Source organism: Onthophagus taurus, unplaced genomic scaffold (genome assembly GCF_036711975.1).
Source record: "Onthophagus taurus isolate NC unplaced genomic scaffold, IU_Otau_3.0 ScKx7SY_16, whole genome shotgun sequence".
Taxonomy (NCBI): Eukaryota; Metazoa; Arthropoda; class Insecta; order Coleoptera; family Scarabaeidae; genus Onthophagus; species Onthophagus taurus.
This window is the reverse complement of record NW_027248941.1, coordinates 917,482-935,966: the sequence shown is the minus strand read 5'-3', so window position 1 is coordinate 935,966 and position 18,485 is coordinate 917,482. Positions and strand designations below refer to the sequence as shown.

At 30.5% G+C, this 18,485-nt stretch overlaps 1 protein-coding gene and 1 long non-coding RNA gene across 4 annotated transcripts in view; one reads left to right on the top strand and one right to left on the bottom strand.

The window, feature by feature from the left end:
- The window catches only part of LOC111415336 (nuclear receptor corepressor smrter), a 66,870-nt gene that overhangs the window by 32,232 nt on the left and 16,153 nt on the right, over nucleotides 1–18,485 (bottom strand). The window contains exons 3-7 of the mRNA XM_071201080.1: nucleotides 13,363–13,888; nucleotides 10,049–10,677; nucleotides 9,513–9,984; nucleotides 8,971–9,461; nucleotides 2,003–2,136 (exon numbers count right to left, since the gene is read on the bottom strand). Coding sequence (XP_071057181.1) covers nucleotides 2,003–2,136; nucleotides 8,971–9,461; nucleotides 9,513–9,984; nucleotides 10,049–10,677; nucleotides 13,363–13,888 — 2,252 coding nt within the window. The remainder of the gene's footprint in view (nucleotides 1–2,002; nucleotides 2,137–8,970; nucleotides 9,462–9,512; nucleotides 9,985–10,048; nucleotides 10,678–13,362; nucleotides 13,889–18,485) is intronic.
- LOC139432485 (uncharacterized) overlaps nucleotides 1–18,485 on the top strand; it is a 63,745-nt gene that overhangs the window by 34,609 nt on the left and 10,651 nt on the right. The gene's annotated exons all lie outside the window — the stretch shown is intronic.

Below are 18,485 nucleotides of genomic sequence, written 5' to 3'. Positions count from 1 at the left end.
AGTTTGGGCTCGTTTTAAACGATTTTAAATGCTTGTTACGGTTAATTTAGTTTAAAAAATCTCAAAATAAATTAAACGACAACTGTCAAAATCCAAACGTCAATATTTTGACGTTTCTAACATATATTATCGAAATAGGTCGAGTTTCGGCTCGTTTTAAACCATTTTTAGTGCTGGTTACACTTACTTTAGAATCAATGATCTCAAAAAAAAAAATAAGTAACAACTGTCAAAATCCAAACGTCAATATTTTGACGTTTTTAACATATATTATCGAAATAGGTCGAGTTTGGGCCCGTTTTAAACGATTTTTAATGCTTGTTGTACTTAATTAAGTATCAACAATCTCAAAAAAAAAGTAAGTGACAATTGTCAAAATCCACATGTCAATATTTTGACGTTTGCAACAGTTATTATCGAAATAGGTCGAGATTGGGCTCGTTTCAAATGATTTTTAATGTTTGTTATACTTAATTTAGTTTTCATAATCTCAAAACAAATTAAATGACAACTGTCAAAATCTAAACGTCAATATTTTGACGTTTGCAACATATATTATCGAAATAGGTCGAGTTTGGGCTCGTTTTAAACGATTTTAAATGTTTGTTACGCTTAATTTAGTTATAAAAATCTCAAAACTAAATTAAATGACAACTGTCAAAATCCAAACGTTAATATTTTGACATTTGCAACATTTATTATCGAAATAGGTCGAGTTTGGGCTCGTTTTAAACGATTTTTAATGCTTGTTACGCTTAATTTAGTTTAAAAAATCTCAAAATAAATTAAATGACAACTGTCAAAATCCAAACGTCAATATTTTGACGTTTCTAACATATATTATCGAAATAGGTCAAGTTTGGGCTCGTTTTAAACGATTTTTAATGCTTGTTGTACTTAATTAAGTATCAACAATCTCAAAAAAAAAATAAGTGACAATTGTCAAAATCCACATGTCAATATTTTGACGTTTGCAACAGTTATTATCGAAAGAGGTCGAGATTGGGCTCGTTTCAAATGATTTTTAATGCTTGTTATACTTAATTTAGTTTTCATAATCTAAAAATAAATTAAATGACAACTGTCAAAATCCAAACGTTAATATTTTGACATTTACAACATTTATTATCGAAATAGGTCGAGGTTGGGCTCCTTTCAAATAATTTTTAATGCTTGTTATACTTAATTCAGTTTTCATAATATCAAAACAAATTAAATGACAACTGTCAAAATCTAAACGTCAATATTTTGACGTTTGCAACATATATTAGCGAAATAGGTCGAGTTTGGGCTCGTTTTAAACGATTTTAAATGCTTGTTACGCTTAATTTAGTTTCAAAAATCTCAAAACTAAATTAAATGACAACTGTCAAAATCCAAACGTTAATATTTTGACATTTGCAACATTTATTATCGAAATAGGTCGAGTTTGGGCTCGTTTTAAACGATTTTTAATGCTTTTTATACTTAATTGAGTTACAATGATCACAAAAAAAATTTCTTTTCATAAAATTAGTTTTGAACCTCCTTGATAAGAGATGGCGCACTTAGCGCCATTCAATGAGTGAACTTGAATGATATATGATGACGAAGACTGCGTGTATTGAAAGGTTTTAAATATTGAAATTAATATAAATTCTCGAAATGAAATAAATTCCTGCTTTTGATGGAAAATTTCTGCGTAATTCAATTACACAAATTGATATTGAAGCAGTTTTAATTCCAATCGGATTGATTATGTAAATAAAACACTAATAATAACAAAAAAAGAATACAACGAGTTTCGCGGTAAATTCATAATATATATATATCTATTTAGAGTTGGGCGAAAAGCTGGAGCGCCAGATTAATCAAATAGCGATTTGCTCAATATTTAATTTGAAATCGCATTACGAGAAATAGCCGCGTCGGCGTTATTATGTTGAAATTAAAAATTACTATATCGATTTTAACAACCCCTTAAACAATTCAATTCGGCGTTTAATAAATGAATTTGACTCACCGTGTAAATTATTGGTTTCGTCCTCGCTACAACTTGACTCGTCGAGATGGTGATCGTCGATATCTTTTCTCCGATCCTTTTTCTTTTTGTTTTCGACGATTAGGTTGGTAGGGGTGAAATTGTTTTGGTCGACGCTGAAATTAAAAAAATGGTTTTTCTTTATTTATTTTTTTTTCGAATCGAAATTCGTTGAAACGAAACCGTTTCGAAGTCGTGAGAGGGATACGGGAGAGTTGGGGGGGTAGATTTCCCGATTGCAATCGGTCTGATTCGCGAGCAAACACAATTTGCATTACAATCTGGGCGATGGATTCGGACTCGCGTCCCGCGGGACCCTCCTGGTAGCGGCGGCATTACTGCTGACTGCACAATTATCAAGAGCAAACTTCCGTATCAATTTTGCAAATTAACAACGACCGAGCCTACCCACTTTTATATCTATATCTATCTTTGTCGACTCTTCTCGATCGCGAAAAACTTTCTAATTCAATAATTTCGTTTGATTCATTCATTTATTTTCAAAATTTATCATACTAAAAATTCAAATTATTATTTCCTCATCTTAAGAAATAATTTAGGAAACGTTCTTTATCATAAATATGTCATATCAGCTAAGCTGCTGAGGCAAGAGCGCAATTTACTTCAAAAACGAATGTTTTCTTCATTATAAAAGTAATATCATCGCCGAGGCAGCGAAGCTGCTGAGGCAAGAGGGCAATTTGCTTTAAAATCAAAAGTTTTCTTCATTATAAAAGTAATATCATTTCCGAGGCAGCGAAGCTGCTGAGGCAAGAGCACAATTTACTTAAAAAACGAAAGTTTTCTTAATCATAAAGATAATATCATCGCCGAGGCAGCGAAGCTGCTGAGGCAAGAGGGCAATTTGCTTAAAAAACGAAAGTTTTCTTCATTATAAAAGTAATATCATTACTGAGGCGGCTAAGCTGTTGAGGCAAGAATGCGAGTACACAAAACAGGAAATTTTCATATCATTCATTAAGTATGAATCTGGCTTAATATCGCCATACTTGTAGGATCAACTACTTAACTGTCAAATTTGCTTAAAAAACGAAGTTTTCTTCATTATAAAAGTAATATCATTGCCGAGGCAGCGAAGCTGCTGAGGCAAAAGCACAATTTACTTAAATAACGAAAGTTTTCTTAATCATAAAGATAATATCATCGCCGAGGCAGCGAAGCTGCTGAGGCAAGAGGGCAATTTGCTTAAAAAACGAAAGTTTTCTTCATTATAAAAGTAATATCATTACTGAGGCGGCTAAGCTGTTGAGGCAAGAATGCGAGTACACAAAACAGGAAATTTTCATATCATTCATTAAGTATGAATCTGGCTTAATATCGCCATACTTGTCGGATCAACTACTTAACTGTCAAATTTGCTTAAAAAACGAAGTTTTCTTCATTATAAAAGTAATATCATTGCCGAGGCAGCGAAGCTGCTGAGGCAAAAGCACAATTTACTTAAAAAACGAAAGTTTTCTTAATCATAAAGATAATATCATCGCCGAGGCGGCGAAGTTGCTGAGGCAAGAGGGCAATTTGCTTAAAAAACGAAAGTTTTCTTTATTATAAAAGTAATATCATTGCTGAGGCGGCTAAGCTGCTGAGGCAAGAAGGCGAGTACACAAAACAGGAAATTTTCATATCATTCATTAAGTATGAATCTGGCTTAATATCGCCATACTTGTCGGATCAACTGCTTAACTGTCAAATTTGCTTAAAAAACGAAGTTTTCTTCATTATAAAAGTAATATCATTGCCGAGGCAGCTATGCTGCTGAGGCAAAAGCACAATTTACTTAAAAAACGAAAGTTTTCTTAATCATAAAGATAATATCATCGCCGAGGCGGCGAAGTTGCTGAGGCAAGAGGGCAATTTGCTTAAAAAACGAAAGTTTTCTTCATTAAAATGCGAGTACACAAAACAGGAAATTTTCATATCATTCATTAAGTATGAATCTGGCTTAATATCGCCATACTTGTCGGATCAACTACTTAACTGTCAAATTTGCTTAAAAAACGAAGTTTTCTTCATTATAAAAGTAATATCATTGCCGAGGCAGCGAAGCTGCTGAGGCAAAAGCACAATTTACTTAAAAAACGAAAGTTTTCTTAATCATAAAGATAATATCATCGCCGAGGCGGCGAAGTTGCTGAGGCAAGAGGGCAATTTGCTTAAAAAACGAAAGTTTTCTTCATTAAAATGCGAGTACACAAAACAGGAAATTTTCATATCATTCATTAAGTATGAATCTGGCTTAATATCGCCATACTTGTCGGATCAACTACTTAACTGTCAAATTTGCTTAAAAAACGAAGTTTTCTTCATTATAAAAGTAATATCATTGCCGAGGCAGCGAAGCTGCTGAGGCAAAAGCACAATTTACTTAAAAAACGAAAGTTTTCTTAATCATAAAGATAATATCATCGCCGAGGCGGCGAAGTTGCTGAGGCAAGAGGGCAATTTGCTTAAAAAACGAAAGTTTTCTTCATTAAAATGCGAGTACACAAAACAGGAAATTTTCATATCATTCATTAAGTATGAATCTGGCTTAATATCGCCATACTTGTCGGATCAACTGCTTAACTGTCAAATTTGCTTAAAAAACGAAGTTTTCTTCATTATAAAAGTAATATCATTGCCGAGGCAGCGAAGCTGCTGAGGCAAAAGCACAATTTACTTAAATAACGAAAGTTTTCTTAATCATAAAGATAATATCATCGCCGAGGCGGCGAAATTTTCATATCATTCATTAAGTATGAATCTGGCTTAATATCGCCAAAAGTACTTGTCGGATTAACTGTTTAGCTGTCAAATTTTTCAAGATGCAGTGTCAACTTGATTTTTTTTAGCATCAAAAAATCAGAATTGATATCATTTGAAAGCATGTTATTCTGCATTCCGAGAGTATAATTTCTTTTATCAAAACATTTTTGAAATTAATCAATTTTTTAATTTCCCTGTGAATAGTATAGAAATGAAATTTAAGGTTATCTTCCTCATTATGCCGGGTTTATACAGAATTTAGCTGTAAATTTAAATTTAAAGATTTAGATTTAAGGATTTTATTTAGCTTTAAGAAAAAAATTGATTTATACAGAATTTAAGATTTACAGAATCGCAACCTCAAGAAACAAAATATTACTAGTTTTTGTGTTGTCATTTTCTACCAATATGTTATCTTTATGTTCAGAACATTTTTTATCGTAAATATATCGGTAGTTCTCAACAATTTTAATTAATTTTCCATCGAATTCGCTCATTTTGTTGGCACAGAAATAAACAACTGTTGAGGTTAGGTTAGAACGCGCTATTTACATCGGCCCATCATTGGATACAGCCAGATACAGCTGATTGAGGTCGTCTTGCGCATGTGTGACGCTGTAAATTTAGAAAAGTTGACCAACTTTATATTTACAGCTAAATCTTACAGCTTTGTATAAACGATACATGGGGTTTCAATACATTTAACTCTTACAGCTAAATTTTTAAATTTAAATTTACAGCTAAATCGTCTGTATAAACTCGGCCTTATTGTTTTTATCAAAATATTTTTCAAATAAAACTTGTGAAGAATTAAAAAAGGAACAACCTTTGTAGACAACATTTTTTAAAATTATCAATTTTTTAATTTCCCTCTGAATAGTATAGAAATGAAATTTAAGGATATCTTCCTAAATATTGTTTGAATCAAAATATTTTTCAAATAAAACTTGTTAAGAATTAAAAAAGGAACAACCTTTGTAGGCACCATTTTTTTAAATTATCAATTTTTTAATTTCCCTGTGAATAGTATAGAAACGAAATTCAAGATTATCTTCCCAATTATTGCTTGTATCAAAATATTTTTCAAATAACATTTGTTAAGAATTAAAAAAGGAACAACTTTTGTAGGCACCATTTTTTAAAATTATCAATTTTTTAATTTCCCTGTGAATAGTATAGAAACGAAATTCAAGATAATCTTCCCAATTATTGCTTGTATCAAAATATTTTTCAAATAAAACTTGTCAAGAATTAAAAAAGAAACAACCTTTGTAGGCAACATTTCTTACAATTATCAATTTTTTAATTTCCCTGTGAATAGTACAGAAATGAAATTTAAGGATATCTTCCTAAAAATTGTTTGTATCAAAATATTTTTCAAATAAAACTTGTTAAGAATTCAACAAGGAACAACCTTTGTAGGCAACATTTTTTTAAATTATTAATTTTTTAATTTCCCTGTGAACAGTATTAAAATGGAAATTCAAGGTTATCTCCCTAATTATTGTTTGTATCAAAATATATTTCAAATAAAACTTGTTAAGAATAAAAAAAGGAACAACCTTTGTAGGCAACATTTCTAAAAATTATTAATTTTTTAATGTCCCTGTGAATAGTATAGAAATGGAAATTCAAGATTATCTTCCAAATTATTGTTTATATCAAAATATTTTTCAAATAAAACTTGTTAAGAATTCAACAAGGAACAACCTTCGTAGGCAACATTTTTTAAAATTATCAACTTTTAAATTTCCCTCTGAATAGTACAAAATTGAAATTTAAGGATATCTTCCTAAATATTGTTTGTATCAAAATATTTTTCAAATAAAACTTGTTCAGAATTAAACAAGGAACAACTTTTGTAGGCACCATTTTTTAAAATTACCAACTTTTTAATTTCCCTGTGAATAGTATAGAAATGGAATTTAAGATTCTTTTTCTAATTATTATTTGTATCAAAATATTTTTCAAATAAAACTTGTTAAGAATTAAAAAAGGAACAACCTTTGTAGGCAACATTTTTTAAAATTATCAATTTTTTAATTTCCCTCTGAATAGTATAGAAATGAAATTTAAAGATATCTTCCTAAATATTGGTTGTATAAAAATATTTTTCAAATAAAACTTGTTAAGAATTAAAAAAGGAACAACCTTTGTAGGCAACATTTTTTTAAATTATCAATTTTTTAATTTCCCTCTGAATAGTATAGAAATGAAATTTAAAGATATCTTCCTAAATATTGGTTGTATAAAAATATTTTTCAAATAAAACTTGTTAAGAATTAAAAAAGGAACAACCTTTGTAGGCAACATTTTTTTAAATTATCAATTTTTTAATTTCCCTCTGAATAGTATAGAAATGAAATTTAAGGATATCTTCTTAAATATTGTGTGTATCAAAATATTTTTCAAATAAAACTTGTTAAAAATTAAAAAAGGAACAACCTTTGTAGGCACAATTTTTTAAAATTATCAATTATTTAATTTCCCTCTGAATAGTATAGAAATGAAATTTAAGGAGATCTTCCTAAATATTGTTTGCATCAAAATATTTTTCAAATAAAACTGGTTAAGAATTAAAAAAGGAACAATCTTTGTAGGCAACATTTTTTAAAATTATCAATTTTTTAATTTCCCTCTGAATAGTACAGAAATGAAATTTAAGGATATCTTCCTAAATATTGTTTGTGTCAAAATATTTTTCAAATAAAACTTGTTAAGAATTAAAAAAGGAACAACCTTTGTAGGCACCATTTTTTAAAATTATCAATTTTTTAATTTCCCTCTGAATAGTATAGAAATGAAATTTAAGGATATCTTCCTAAATATTGTTTGTATCAAAATATTTTTCAAATAAAACTTGTTCAAAATTAAAAAAGGAACAAAATTTGTAGGCAAAATTTTTTAAAATTATCAATTTTTTAATTTCCCTCTGAATAGTACAAAAATGAAATTTAAGGATATCTTCCTAAATATTGTTTGTATCAAAATATTTTTTAAATAAAACTTGTTAAGAATTAAAAAAGGAACAACTTTTGTAGGTACCATTTTTTAAAATTATCAATTTTTTAATTTCCCTCTGAATAGTATAGAAATGAAATTTAAGGATATCTTCCTAAATATTGTTTGTATCAAAATATTTTTCAAATAAAACTTGTTCAAAATTAAAAAAGGAATAAAATTTGTAGACAACATTTTTTAAAATTATCAATTTTTTAATTTCCCTCTGAATAGTATAGAAATGAAATTTAAAGATATCTTCCTAAATATTGGTTGTATCAAAATATTTTTCAAATAAAACTTGTTAAGAATTAAAAAAGGAACAACCTTTGTAGGCAACATTTTTTAAAATTATCAATTTTTTAATTTCCCTCTGAATAGTATAGAAATGAAATTTAAGGATATCTTCCTAAATATTGTTTGTATCAAAATATTTTTCAAATAAAACTTGTTAAGAATTAAAAAAGGAACAACTTTTGTAGGCACCATTTTTTAAAATTATCAATTTTTTAATTTCCCTCTGAATAGTACAGAAATGAAATTTAAGGATATCTTCCTAAATATTGTTTGTATCAAAATATTTTTCAAATAAAACTTGTTAAGAATTAAAAAAGGAACAACCTTTGTAGGCACCATTTTTTAAAATTATCAATTTTTTAATTTCCCTCTGAATAGTACAAAAATGAAATTTAACGATATCTTCCTAAATATTGTTTGTATCAAAATATTTTTCAAATAAAACTTGTTAAGAATTAAAAAAGGAACAACTTTTGTAGGCAAAATTTTTTAAAATTATCAATTTTTTAATTTCCCTCTGAATAGTATAGAAATTAAATTTAAGGATATCTTCCTAAATATTGTTTGTATCAAAATATTTTTCAAATAAAACTTGTTCAAAATTAAAAAAGGAACAAAATTTGTAGGCAACATTTTTTAAAATCACCAACTTTTTAATTTCTTTTTAATTTTGTAATAAAATTTTTCAGGAAACTAGATTTCTACCATTTTTCCTTATTTACCATAAATTAGACAACGTTTTGATAAAAATAATTACTTTCTCAAACAAGCTTTCGAATGATGTCAATTTTGACTTCTAATTTGAGAAGATATAATCAGCAGTTAATCCACTGAGGCAAAAAGACAATTTATTAAGACAATTAGATTTAATTAATTAATTTCCTCACCTCCCATCATCACCACCACTCTCCTCAACCTTCACAACAACCTCCTCCTTAACCACAACATCCTCCACGGTTATCTCCTCTTGTTTCACCTCAATCAACCCATCAACAACCGACGTCGCATCAGACACAATTTCAGTTTTAATTTCGGCGAGAGCGGGTTTCTTCGCATCACCCCCTGACGTCACATCAATTTTTTCTTCGCCACCATTTCCCGCCGTTGGTGTTGTTATCGCCTCAACGGGACTTATTTCTGTTTTAACAGTAACAACCGTCGTGGTTGCTGCCGTTGTCGACGTCGTTGAGGGCCCCGAACTTGAAACGACCGTGTTTGGGGTCGAAGCGGGTGCGGGGGATGGAGATGAAGTCACTGAGGTTGTTGTTGGAGTTACAGCCGCTGTTGTGTTTGAAACGTTTTGGGTTGGATTCGTCGTTGAGGTGTCTGATGGATCGTAATTCGGTTGAGTTGTGTTGTTCGTTTTTAATTGTTGTTCCTAAAAAATTTAATTAATTTTTTTTTATTTATTAATTGATTAATTAGTTACCTTTTGGTGTCTTGTAACGACACCCGGTGGTAGATTGTCGACGCCTGTGGGGTTTGTTTTGGGGGGTCGATGCCTCGTCCTTTGCCTCGATCGTTTCAATAATTGTTTATAATTTTCCGTTTTCTTACTGAGGTAATAATATTGAACGCAATCGGCGACCGATTTCTTTTCAAGACACGAAGCTATCAAATAAAAATTTTTGGGGTGTTGCAAATACTTCTCCTTAAAAACTTCCTTTTCCGCCTGCGTCCACACGTTGAGGAATTGCCGCGATTTATGGACGGCCGCCATATCTTCAACGCAACCGTTATTGTTCTGATAAACCAATTTGCGCTCTTTCCCATCCAACATAACCGGGGGAATCACCGCGTAACTTCTCATTTTTTTATCCTCGAGTACTTGTTCTTGCAGGTTATCCATTATTTCTTCCATATCAGCTTCTGATTTAATTCGAGCACCAACTCTATTAAACCTAAAAAATAAATTTAATCAAATATGTGATTTTAATTTAATATATTAATTAATTAATTAATTACCTCTCTTTATCTTCGCGTTGTTTTCTTAATTCGGGAAAAACTCGTTCGAAAAACTCGCGATTTTTAACCTCTTTCGTTTTCCTTTTAGAACTCGACTCCGTTTTTTCAACTTTCCTATGCCAATCCTGCATCATTTTGCTGTAAGTCTCGATTAGGTGTAAATTCCTGCCGTCTTTTTCCGCGTGCCTCTTTTTAAAATAATCCAATAACCGGCGTTTAAACGCGACGTTTTTGCGCTTATTCTCGTGGTAAACGGGCGCGTCGGAGGGTTGATTATACATGGGCCAATCGGCTTTCGGCCCCAAAGCGTCCAATTTCGAATGGGCATTTTGGGCTTTGCGTCGGTTCTCCGCGTAGATTTGTTGGGCCAAGCTCTGGTGTTTTTGTTGCGTTTCCTCTTCGACTTTCTGTTTGCCTTTGGGTTTTTTCGCGGACTCCTCGAGTTCCGTTTGTTTCTCGCGGAGTTTTATTATTTCCGATTCGGCTTTTGAAATTTGACGATCCACCCGGCTGATTTGTTGGAGGAGTTCGTCTTTTGTGGTGCGAAATAATTGATCTTCTTGTTGTATGTGATCGGGAATCGTTGGGGAAATCGCTTCTACTTGAGGATTATAAACGCCAGATTGTTCCTAAAAACATAAATTAATTATATAGAAGTATACAGGTGTCTCACGTAACTGGTTCGTTAGAATTTTAGGTTCCACTATTCGTACAGGTTTGAAATTTTGTTCATTCTAAATTTTCAATCTAAAATATCGTCGGTATACAAGAGAATGTGACCAAGTCCAAAATTTTAGATTTTTAGGTTTCAATGCTCATGTACAGGGTGGTTCAAATTCGACGTCCGAATAAGCTATCTCGGAAACTATAAGAGCTAGAAAAAAAATAGCTTACATGTCTTGATCTCTTTTTTTAAATAAGTTCCAATGTCGAAAACCTCAAAACGCTATCGTTTTTTGTTTTTCCCCTAGAGGCTAAAATTGAAAATATCGTAAAACCAGCAAGTGCAATTATCTTGGTTGTTATTATAGGTGGAGTATTATAACTAAGACATTATATGGACACTTTTTTACAGAGAATTTGATGACGTAGTCAAAAAAATTTTTTCGGTTTTAGATTTTGAGATATTATCACAATGTTCGTTTTTTTAAATGGAAATAACCTTGTTAAATTCGTTATTTTTTTCTGATTATAAAAATATAGGGCTGTCAAATCCTATTGTTTTAGAATAAAGCTAAAAATTAACTTTTCTTTTAGTGTCTTCAAGTAATTAAATTTACAGTTTCCTGTAAATTACGGTACTATAATTAAAAATTAAAAAAACATATTTCTGATATTTGAAACAAATATATTTGTTGAACTATTTAATTTATATATGTAATTATTCAAAAGTTGGAATAGGTTGCATTATTTCACATTTTTTATTAATATTTAATATTATTCTTAAATGACTTAATAAATTATTGATAGATGGCGCCATTTGTTTATATTAAAAAATTTTCTGATGTGTCACTTTAAAAATCCTGTTTTTGAGATGAATTACGAAAATTTTGAAAAGTTTAACATGTTACATATTCAAAAAATTATTTGTTTTTAAATACCAGAAGTTATCTTCTTATTTAATTATTAAATTAAAAAGCTAAAAATAAACTTTTTTTTAGTATCGTCAAAAAAATTAAATTTACAGTTTCCTGTAACTATAACTAAAAATTATTCTACTAAAAATGTATATAAAATTTACTTTATTTTCTAATATGTAACATTCTAACATGTTAAACTTTTCGTAATCGATCTTAAAAGAAAATTTTTGAATACAAATGTCATTTAATTTTAATTTTTTTTAAATTTTTATTTAATAATAATATTAAATATTAATAAAAAATGTGAAATTATGCAATCTATTCCAACTTTTGTGTTAAAACAAATATAAATTAAATAGTTCAACAAATATATTTGTTTCAAATATCGTTAATATGTGTTTTTAATTTTTAGTTATAATTTACAGGAAACTGTAAATTTAATTTCTTTGACGACACTAAAAAAAAAGTTTATTTTTAACTTTATTCTAAAACAATAAGAAATAGACCTATCTAACCCCATATTTTTGTAATCAGAAAAAAATAACGAATTTAATAAGCGAATAATCAGTGGTTGTATCCATTTAAAAAAACGAAAATTGTGACAATATCTCAAAATCTAAATTCGAAAAAAATTTTTTGACTACATCATCAAATTCTCTGTAAAAAAGTGTCCATATAATGTCTTAGTTATAATACTCCACCTATAATAACAACCAAGATAATTGCACTTGCTGGTTTTACGATATTTTCAATTTTGGTCTCTAGGGGAAAAACAAAAGACGGTAGCGCTTTGAGGTTTTTGGCATTAACAGTTTCTCGAAAAACGAGATCATGACATGTAAGCTACTTTTTTTCTAGCTCTTATAGTTTCCGAGATAGCCTATTCAGACATCGAAATTGGGACACCCTGTACAATACATTAACATTAATTGTAATTTTAGCAGAGAAAAACAATTAAAACATTTTCCGAACATTGTCTTAGTCACTTCTGTAATACTGCAGTGTGCCATGGAAAAAAATAACACGCAAAACTGATAACAGTCATTAAATGCTATTTAAATGCTCGAAGCAGTTGTAAATGATACTTATAAGTTTGTTTTTTTATTTATCCCATGGCATACTGCAGTATAACACAAGTGACTTTAAGGGAAACTATTTTAATGTTTTTCTATGGTACAATTACAATTAATGTTGATGTATTGTACATTAATGGGTTCAGAAAAAGAATCTATATACAATAGCGTGAAGAAAAATATACTGAGCAATTTGAAAATCAAAAGTTGATAATCGCTAGAAATTGAAGATGGCATTGGAAAAAGTTTATTTGTAGCTTGAATAATAGTATTCATGAAACCTTTTCATTTGATACCTCGCTCATGAAAATCGGAAGGTAAATGACAGAGTTACAGCTTGCGGCAGTCTTATGTAACAACCTGTATATACAGGGTGTCTTTTCTCTGCTAAAATTACATTTAAAATGAATGTATTGTACATCAATGGATTCAGGAAAAAAATCTCTATCCAATGACGTGAAGAAAAATATACGCAGCAATTTGAAAAACAAAAGTTAATAATCGCTTGAAATTGAAGATGGAGTAGTAAAAAATTTATTTGTAGCATGAATTACAGTATTTATAAAACCATTCCATTTGATACCTGTGTCATGAAAATCGGAATGTAAATAAAGGGGCGTTTTTTGTGTGACACCCTGTATATTTATATTTAATAACTTACCCTTGTATCGATCCGTAAAGGTTGCACATCTTTATGATCTTGTAATCGAATTTTTTTAGGAAACGGTTGTTGACCCTGAAGTTGCTGTTGTTGTTCTTGGTGTTGTTGCTGAGCAACCGCCGCGGCTATAGCGATTTGCGCAGCACCTCCTTGCAATAATACTTCCCGCCCAGGTCCTCTACCCCCCGCGTACTCAGGAGGCGGCAGCAGCGATATCCTCGTTTGATGGCGATAATCGCGATAGGTTGAGGGGAGGGGTGGCGGCGGGGCTTGTTGTTGCGGGGGCTGCTGTTGTTGTTGTTGGGGTGGTGGCGCAGCCTGCAGATAACGCTGCCCGACGGGAGTGGCCACGGTGACCAGTTGATGCGCGGCGGCCAGCTGCGGTGGCAAACTCGTCGGGGGCTGTTGCTGCTGTTGTTGTTGATGGGGCGAGGGAGCTGCCGTTGGAAATTGGTAACGGGGTTGGGCGGGCGCCAATGGTGACCGAACGGGTTTGTATAGATCCTGTTGGACCGTGATGTTTTGCCTAAAAACAAATAAACTACAATATTAAAAAAAAAATTAAATTTTTTGGTTGAAAGTGATAATTTTTATATAAATATTCATCATCGCGATTAAAAATCCTTTAAAATGAGTACCAACACGATGGGGTTATCTTCAACTTTTTTTATTTTCAAAATGGCGGTTATACAGCGCCACCTATCTAGGTTCAAAAAACATTTTTTTAAGATAACCCCATGTTATTTGGACTCAAATTTAAAGATTTTCCATTTCCTACAAGAAAATATTAAGGATTTTTTTTAAATTTTATTAATTTAGGTTAAGTTTGGTTCGAAATTGAATATTTTTAAGCTTTATATAAAAAATCGTGATCGCGATAAAAAATGCTTTAAAATGAGTACCAACACGATGGGGTTATCTTCAACTTTTTTTATTTTCAAAATGGCGGTTCTACAGCGCCACCTATCTAGGTTCAAACAACATTTTTTTAAGATAACCCCATCTTGTTTGGACTCAAATTTAAAGATTTTCCATTTCCTACAAGAAAATATTAAAGATTTTTTTTTGTTGCATCAATTTAGGTTAAGTTTGGTTCGAAATTGAATATTTTTGAGCTTTATATAAAAATTCGTAATCGCGATAAAAAATGCTTTAAAATGAGTACCAACACGATGGGGTTATCTTTAACTTTTTTTCTTTTCAAAATGGCGGTTCTACAGCGCCATCTATTTAGGTTCAAACAACATTTTTTTAAGATAACCCCATCTTGTTTGGACTCAAATTTAAACATTTTTCATTTCCTACAAGAAAATATTAAAAATTTTTTTATGTTGCATCAATTTAGGTTAAGTTTGATTCGAAATTGAATATTTTTGAGCTTTATATAAAAATTCGTAATCGCTATAAAAATTGCTTTAAAATGAGTACCAACACGATGGGGTTATCTTCTACTTTTTATCTTTTCAAAATGGCGGTTCTACAGCGCCACCTAGTTAGGGTTAAACGACATTTTTTGAGATAACCCCATCATGTTTGGGCTCAAATAAAAGGATTTTTCATTTCCAACAAGAAAATGTTAATGAAAAATTTTTGGATTTATTAGATTAGGTTATGTTTCGATAGGTTGAGTTGAAAAATGACTACTTATTAAAGATTATATAAAAATTCGATATCGCGACAAAAAATCCTTTAAAATGAGTACCAACACGATAGGGTTATCTTAAATTTTTTTTTCAAAATGGCGGCTTTCAGTAGTGATATCGATTTAGGTTGAAATCGTATTTTTTAAGATAACCCCATCGAGTTTAGACTCAAATAAACAGTTTTTTCATTTTCTATAAGATAATATTAATGAAATTTTTTTTCAAAATGGCGGCTATCAGTAGTGATATCGATTTAGGTTGACATGGTATTTTTTGAGATAACCCCATCGAGTTTGGACTCAAATAAACAGTTTTTTCATTTTCTATAAGACAATATTAATGAAAATTTTTTTTCAAAATGGCGACTATTAGTGTAGTGATATCGATTTAGGTTGAAATGGTATTTTTTGAGATAACCCCATCGAGTTTGGACTCAAATAAACAGATTTTTCATTTTCTATAAGAAAATATCAATGAAAATTTTTTTTCAAAATGGCGGCTATCAGTAGTGATATCGATTTAGGTTGAAATCGTATTTTTTAAGTTAACCCCATCGAGTTTGGACTCAAATAAACAGTTTTTTCATTTTCTATAAGAAAATATTAATGAAATTTTTTTTTCAAAATGGCGGCTATCAGTAGTGATATCGATTTAGGTTGAAATGGTATTTTTTGAGATAACCCCATCGAGTTTGGACTCAAATAAACAGATTTTTCATTTTCTATAAGAAAATATCAATGAAAATTTTTTTTCAAAATGGCGGCTATCAGTAGTGATATCGATTGAGGTTGAAATGGTAGTTTTTGAGATAACCCCAGCGAGTTTGGACTCAAATTAAACGATTTTTCATCTCCTACAAGAAAACATCAACGAATTTCATTTTTAATCAACGATATTTTTATGTCAAAACTATTATTAATAAGTGTTATATCATCAAATAGAACTTTTTTCTTAATTCAATCTCAACAAACCATAAGTATTCCTTTTGACCATCCTTTTAATTTAATCCTCAAAAAACACCGTTTTTAGACATTGTTATTAAAAACATTACATTTAATATGGTTTCACTTAACATATCATATCTTAGTCTTGCTTGACAATTGTTAGTTTGGACATTTTTATGATCATCAAAAACAAAAATTCAACATGATATATCAGTAACAAGTTTTTTTTTTGCATTGCGCATATCATAAATCCGATTTGGTGGTAATTTGAGCAATTAGTATATGATATATCATTAAAATTTGTTGTTAATAACTTAAATACATAATATATTATATGTCATAATATATGTCAAAAGTCATTATTCGACATTTAGCATATCATAAGCTGTAATTGTTGATAATTTAGAAATTTTATATCACAACAATTACCCTGTATAACACTTGATACATCATAAATCCGAATTAAGTGTTTTATATATCATCAAATAAAACAATAAATTCGTCATTTTTACCTTTTTGTTAGGTTAGGTCAAATTTAACAAAAATAAATGTTTAAAAAAAGCGCATTTAAACAAACACAATGTTCATTGTTTCACAAAAATTATCTTATCTCAAAATTTATTATTTAATAAAATAAACGTAACGCGGCGATTGTTTATAACAATAAAAGAAGCCTTTAAAAAGGCCACATTTTCATCTTTTTCTTTCTCCCCACCCCCTCTCTCTCCGCCGCGCTCTTTACAAACCGATCAAAGTTACATCTGCGCCATCCACGGCCCGTCGGACTGAAGAAACGTTGACCCCAAGCGTACGAAGGCGGTAGTGGTGGGGGTAACAAAATTTTAAAGGGGAACGCGAATTCCCCCGCCACGCAACGACCCCGCCCAACAACGTTTTTATTGGTCGCGACGAATCGGCCATCATCGTTTTATCCCCACCCAAGAAATTCGATATGGAATTGAAAAGTACGTTCTAAAATGATTAAAATTAAGAATGTAAAATTTAAAGAATTAAATCAATGATATAAATATAAGCGAAATAAAAAAAAAAAAAACAAAGAAATTATTTATATATATGTATGAATAAGAAAAAGTGGGGGATGAAACCACCTTTTCCCCTTATTTTGTTGATTTGGGTGGGGGAAAAGGCGTGGTTAATATTGTTTTGAGCACTCCACGGCTACCGGGATTATGATCAGTGGAAGCTGATCGTTCGGTGCCTAAGTCTACTTGGATTTTTAATAATTAATAATTAAAAATGAAGAAAACAAAAATTAGTGGAGTGTTTAATTTAAAAATAAAAACAATATTTTTAGGTTAGTTAGCATTTTTTTCAAGTTATTTTGCTTCGCGAGGGATTTAATTGCAAAATTCGTGTTTTACAATTTCTTTAATAACGCTGACTTAGTAACAAAACGCGCGGTGATTAAATAATAGGAATGTGTTTGAAAACGTGACTTTGCCGACAAATAATTTTTACATCGAAAATTTTTTTTCACCGTATAGATCTCCCCTCCACCCAATAATAAATTTCGAACTCGAAACCCCGGGCCATTCGATTTTTCCCGTTTCAAGGTCAACGCCAAACCACCCACGACCCGCTCCTCTCACCCCGCAACTCCCCTCACAAAACGTTCGAATGTAACGTTCTTTGTAAAGAGAGATGATTTAGGCGAACGAGTGAGATGGGGCTTCGCTTCTGGGCAGAATGAATCGAAACGAGTCCCGCCGAGAGACGGCGCGCAAGGACACCATCCCCACCACTTCAATTCACTCATCTCACTCATTTCACACTCATCTTACAACCAACTTGATATTTTTGAATCCAAATCAAATACACAATCTAGGAATCTTTTTAAAAACATTTTTTTAATAATAAATATAAAATTTGTTATGATTCGAAATGAGTAAATCGATAAAGTTTAGTTGAAGGAAGAAAGAGATGGAAGACGAAGCCCCACACATACAAAATAAACACAACGTAGAAAGAGACGCGTCGAGAAAAAGAAAGAAGACGAGTTTTGAAACGGACGAGGCTCCGTTGTGTGTTGACCGAAATAATTTTCTCGACTACTTTGTACGCGGAGAAGAATTTTTTTTTGTTGTTGTGGCATCCGTTATCTTTTATGTTTTCTGAGTTCATTTAAACATGTCGATTTTTAAAATTACTTCGTTAAAAACTTCATTTGTAGTTTGAACGAGGTTTTATTGATATTTTTTTGAATAAATTGAATTATTTTAAGTTTTTAAATTACTAAGAAACTTCACATCGAAAATTTTTACGAAACATTCCTATTTCGAATATATTTTTAATATTTTGATGAAGTTTTATTAGATTATAAAGTTTTTCGGATTAACATTAAATTTTGTTATCAAAAATAAAGTTATAAAAAAGTTTTTTTTTAATTTGATTTGACGTTCCTTTCTTTATACTTCTATTTGTGGTTAAAATTTGAAGTTTTAATGAAGTTCTACATAATATTTGTTATAAAAAACTTGAGATTTCATTGAAATTTCTTATCCGAGAATAAGTTTTT